The sequence below is a fragment of the Colobus angolensis genome, unplaced genomic scaffold (assembly GCF_000951035.1).
Source record: "Colobus angolensis palliatus isolate OR3802 unplaced genomic scaffold, Cang.pa_1.0 Scaffold54, whole genome shotgun sequence".
Taxonomy (NCBI): domain Eukaryota; kingdom Metazoa; phylum Chordata; class Mammalia; order Primates; family Cercopithecidae; genus Colobus; species Colobus angolensis.
The window spans coordinates 2706735-2712004 of NW_012118932.1; the positions used below are offsets into that span (position 1 = coordinate 2706735).

At 34.8% G+C, this 5270-nt stretch overlaps 1 protein-coding gene across 1 annotated transcript in view; it reads left to right on the plus strand.

Annotated features, from left to right (window-relative positions):
• The window catches only part of ACAP2 (ArfGAP with coiled-coil, ankyrin repeat and PH domains 2), a 183984-nt gene that overhangs the window by 148508 nt on the left and 30206 nt on the right, over positions 1-5270 (plus strand). Inside the window, exons 12-14 of the mRNA XM_011961204.1 lie at positions 626-677; positions 2100-2200; positions 2804-2909. Of these exons, the coding sequence (XP_011816594.1) occupies positions 626-677; positions 2100-2200; positions 2804-2909 (259 nt within the window). The remainder of the gene's footprint in view (positions 1-625; positions 678-2099; positions 2201-2803; positions 2910-5270) is intronic.

Here is a 5270-nt window from a genome sequence, read left to right on the forward strand (position 1 = left end):
GATTCTCCTGCCTCAGCCTCCTGAGTAGCTGGGATTACAGGCACCTGCCACCATACCTGGCTAATTTTTGTATTTTTTATTAGAGACTGGGTTTCACCGTGTTGGTCAGGCTGGTCTCGAACTCCTGACCTCAGGTGATCCACTCGCTTTGGCCTCCCAAAGTGCTGGGATTACAGGTGTGAGCCACCGTGCCTGGCCACAAGTGTATACTTTTATTCACAATATACATTTATGCCAACTTTATAAGAAAAGCAATTATTTCTGGGGAAAGAGTTCAGTTATTTTTGAGGAACCTCAAAAACTGTAAATTTGTACTTTAATAAAACAGTTATTATTTGGTGACAGCATAAAGGATAACTGCTTTTGTTAGGATGTAAATTTATGACATGAAATTAATCAAAATGTAGTACTTTAATTTTCCTAACCTGTGGTTTTAAAATGTTTGTTCTTTACTTTCAATAGTTTTCCCGTATTAGAATCAGTTTATATAAAGCAAAATAATACAATGCACTTCTCAAAACATAATTACTACAATGTGATTTCCAGTGCTTTCTCAAATATTTCATTTCTAACAATGGAAATAAGTTATGTTTATGAAAACTTAATCTATTTTGTGTTTCTGTAGGCGCTGGTTTTCAATACAGAATAATCAGTTGGTTTACCAGAAAAAATTTAAGGTAGGTGTTAATAAGTGAAAACCCAATGAGTTACCAATTTCAGTTATTTATCTTTTTGTTTGAAGTCTGTCTATAAAAACATTGAAGTCTATAAATACTCATGTGTGTAAAATTAATGTAATTATTAGTTTTCTGGTTGAGCAGGTATAAGAGGACTCTAGGGTGGAAAATTTCAACATTTCATTCTTAAAAGCAAAGTGATTTTGAATCCTGCGTTCTTACTTCCTCACTTGGAGATGGATTTGTCTGGGTCACAGGATTTTAAAAAATGTTTTGGTAGCTTTTAAATGGTATATATTAGTTGTACATACTTTGTGGTACATGTGCTATTTTGATACTTGTATATAATGTGTTAGGATCAAATCAGGGTAACTGGGGCATCAATCACCTCAAACATTTTTCTTTGTCTTAGGAACATTACAAATCTCCTTTCCTAGCTATTTTGAAATATACAACATACTTTTATTTCTTTAAATGTATCTTTGTCTAGTGCATGACAGAAATAACACTGCCATTCCATACCACTATTTTGAAGATGAAAGAGAGGATGCCTTTTAAATAATGGCACAATAGGGCCAAAGGTGATAGGACAGAATGGTTAAAAATTACATTAATTAAAATGTAAGCTGAAAGTAATTTAAATAGAACTCCTTAAATTTGTTCATATTGTTTTATATGTTTGTTTTCCTGAACCTTATTTTAAGGATGAGGAAGTATTATTTATGGGAAGGACATATTGGGATTACATGTGAGTTGAGAATATTAAAATAACTAGAAAACAAAAGAATGAATCATTAGTTATTCTCATAACTAATGATTATCTGAATGATGTTCTGTTAACTGCAAATTTCAAATCTCTACTCTTGAGATGACACTGAAATGTTACTTGTGAGGTTCTATGGTAGCAGGTTTGTATGACAGAAGCTGTTTAATCAGCTAATTAGTTCATGGTTTCCTCTATTCTGATAAACTTGGTATTAAAAGTAGAAAGTGATAAGATGTTTTGATTCACTTAGGTATTTTAGGAAGTTGTAGTTTTCTTTGAGGTATTTAAAACTTGACTGAATAAAGGCTTCTCTTTTGGAGGAAAGTAGCTTTATTATATGTGAGTGGGAACCAGGAGAGGATATGAAAGAAAATGGAAGAAAAGCCGCAGAACATTAACATTTATTGAGAATCTACTAGGTATCAACTGTTGGACCAGGCTCTTTATATGTAAACCGTTTCATTTACTCTCTATGTAATTTATGAGGCAGATACAATTATTAACAGGACAAAATTACTTTTGTGTCTATATTGATAACCCCTATCTGTGTCTAAAAAATTAGACCGGTTATGCCACGTAATAGTTTTAAGTATTTTATTATTCGTAGTATTAAAACCTAAGTGGAAAAGTGTGGAAATGTGGTTTCCTCACCGTAGGATAATCCGACTGTAGTGGTTGAAGACCTCAGGCTCTGCACAGTGAAACATTGTGAAGACATAGAGCGACGATTCTGCTTTGAGGTGGTCTCACCAACAAAGTAAGTGGTTCTAAAGGATCTGTGATTTGCTTTTATGTTTTGATAGTTTGTCTTAAAGAACTTCCCAGAGTAGAGGAATTTGCATTTGTCTGTAATTATCTGTGCTAAAGAGGAAAAAAGTTTTAAAAATAAATTTCAATAATTAATGTTACAGATATAGTCAGATATTTATGTAACTTCTACCATTTATCCTATTCTTTAATTCCATAAAGGTGATTTATGTGCTCATATGAAAATTTTAGCTATTATGATGATGAATTGAAATCATATGAGTTTCTTTGATAACTATCATTTTATATTTGTACCCAGTAGAAAAAAAATGAGTATTTTTGTGTTTATATGGTAAATTTAAGAGGTTTGTTTTTTTTTAATATTCTGGGATGGGTTATTTGTTTTTAAGAGATAATTTGTTTCATTGGCACCTTGATTTCTTCGTCAACATACTTTACCCTAAAGATACATGAAATAAAAACTTTTTTCAACAAATTATATGTATTTTTTTTGCTAGAAAATTATTAAATAGCAAAGTGGAAAAAATACAAAGCTTATAGGGTGTTTTTGGCATTAACTGAGTGTCTGAGAAAATATGTTATTTCCTTTTAGAAGTTGTATGCTCCAGGCAGATTCCGAAAAGCTGCGCCAGGCATGGATTAAGGCTGTTCAGACCAGTATTGCTACTGCTTATAGAGAGAAGGGTGATGAATCAGAGGTTAGTAGAGGTATTAGCAATACCAAATAATATATTGCCAAAATTCTTGATTTTAGTTGCAACATTATATGAGTGTAGGTAACGTCGTTTTTTATGGAAGATGATTTTATGTAATTGAAATGAGTTTTATTTTTAAAATGTGGATTTCTTTTTTATTTCTCTTGATTTCACTTACCATTTTATTTCAGTATTTGTGAATGTATGTTTGTTTTAATATTTGAATATATGAACCAGATTGGAATAAGGTATTTCCCTGTTAGTGTTTTTCCCCCAAAGTATTGTGCCATTTTAGTTAATTATAAAATAAAGTAATCATCATGAAAGGTATTTATAACTGAATGAAAGCAAAAAAGGGAAGCACAATATTGACTCTTAGGTGAAGGCCCCTTAAAAAGATAAGGTGAATGTGGAAACTTAGGTCATAGTCTGACCTCATTTCTCAAAGAGCTTACTAAGAAAGTCTTTTGGGCAAGGCAGGGAGTGAGTAAATGAGTCCTGAGAAATGGAACTCAGCACTTTTGGGTCATCTGGCACGACTGTGGCATAGGCTTAGTGATAGGTAATTGTCGGGAATATGGGGAATCGATTTTTCTCTAAACTGTATTTCAAAACTTACCATGGCCAACTTCCAGCTCCCAAATATAGATCAAAGCAGAACCTTTTCACGCATGGGATTGTGGGGGGCGACTAACTTGATCCAAGCAGAAAGGCGTAGAGATGAAAGCAGGAAGTGGACCAGAAGCCAAGCTTATGTGAACTTGTCTGGGTACAAATGGTGGGAACATTGACAAAGGGCATGTTGGCAAAGATAGCCCTCAATATGTCTGTCTCTAGAATCACACGTCTCCAATCTGGACCAGTTGCTCCCTAAGCCTGCAGTATGGCTGTCAGTCTGGGCTTTCCTTACCAAATCATTTCTGGAGATTCTTCTCTTTCCTGTATCCCGTATCTTTCTCCTTCTTAAGAAAAACTTAAGTACTTTCTCTAGTAGCTTCCTGAAAATGAGGCATTTGTGATTCTATGCATGTCTGAAAATGTCTTGATTCTGTCCTCATATTTGATTGGTAGTTTGGGTGGATATTTTAAGATTGGAAATAATCTTGAGAATTTTAACAGCATTGTTTGTTTCTTTAGTTTCCAGTGTTGATGTTGAAGCTTTTCTTTTTAGTGATCTTTTGTGTTTCTCCTCTGCACTTTCTCTGTATTCTCCGGATTGGTGTTATGATTTTCTTATTTTTGTGTCCGTGTGTGTTGTTCTGCTCTACTTTCTGGGAAATCTTCTCAGTTAATCTTTCACGTCTTCTATTGAATATTTCAGTTCTGCTAGCACATATTTAATTTCCAAGAGCTCCGTTTGTTCACTAACTGTTTATAAATATAGACCTGTTCTTTTTTCATGGAATCAGTGTTAGAGCTGTGGTTCTTAACCATCATTGCATACTATGATGTCATCACACAGGGAGCTTAAAAAAACCCCCATTGCTTAGGTACCACCCCAGAACACTTGATGGAGTTGACCATCAATACTTTAACAGGCTTTCTAGGTTAGTTCCATAAACAACCAAGGTTGAGAGCTGTTGCGTTAAAGGCTTCCTTTGGCTATCTGATCATAAATGTTAGGCACTAAAAACTTCTTTGGAAGCTCTGAGCACTGAATTAGGACTTTGTTGACTGTGGCCTTTGCCTAAGTCTGGACCATTTGTTGAGGAAAAACCATTGTCAGGGTCTTTTTGAGTCTTTTCGGCTGATGTGATTTCCCAGAGACGATTCATTGATCTCGCCTCACAGGTGTGAGGGACTGGTGGGGAGCTAAGCACTGGGTATCTTAGCATATTGTATGTATGTTCATTTAATCCTTTGGCTTCCATGTTTCAGGTGAAGTCGATCCAGAGACACTCTGTTTTAATCCTCTGGAGGATAACTTCGTCATTGTGTTTATATGTAGAGAGCAGTCAGTCCCCTAGTGGCATGGAGATGGGGGGCAGCGACAATAGGATTGAACTGTCCTGCTTAAACAATCATTCCTCCTATTAATACTTTTGTGAATTGGTGTTATATTCAATGCTGTGTTCCTTGAAGTGGCTGACCCAAGTTATGCTGTGCTTGTGTACTTAGTTCTCTAATTTGGTGCAAAAACATTAGCATATAGAGAAAACTTGGGAATGAACCAACCTGATTTCTATATATAATATTGACATTCTTTCCTTATATAATTGCTCATTAGCTAATTCCCATTATCAAACATGTTCTGGTAAAGCAAATACTTCTTTCTTAAAATTTCGGAATAATCCTAAACTTACAGGGAAGTTTTTTTTTTGAGGTGGAGTCTCACTCCATTGCCCAGGTGGTCATGCAGGGGCA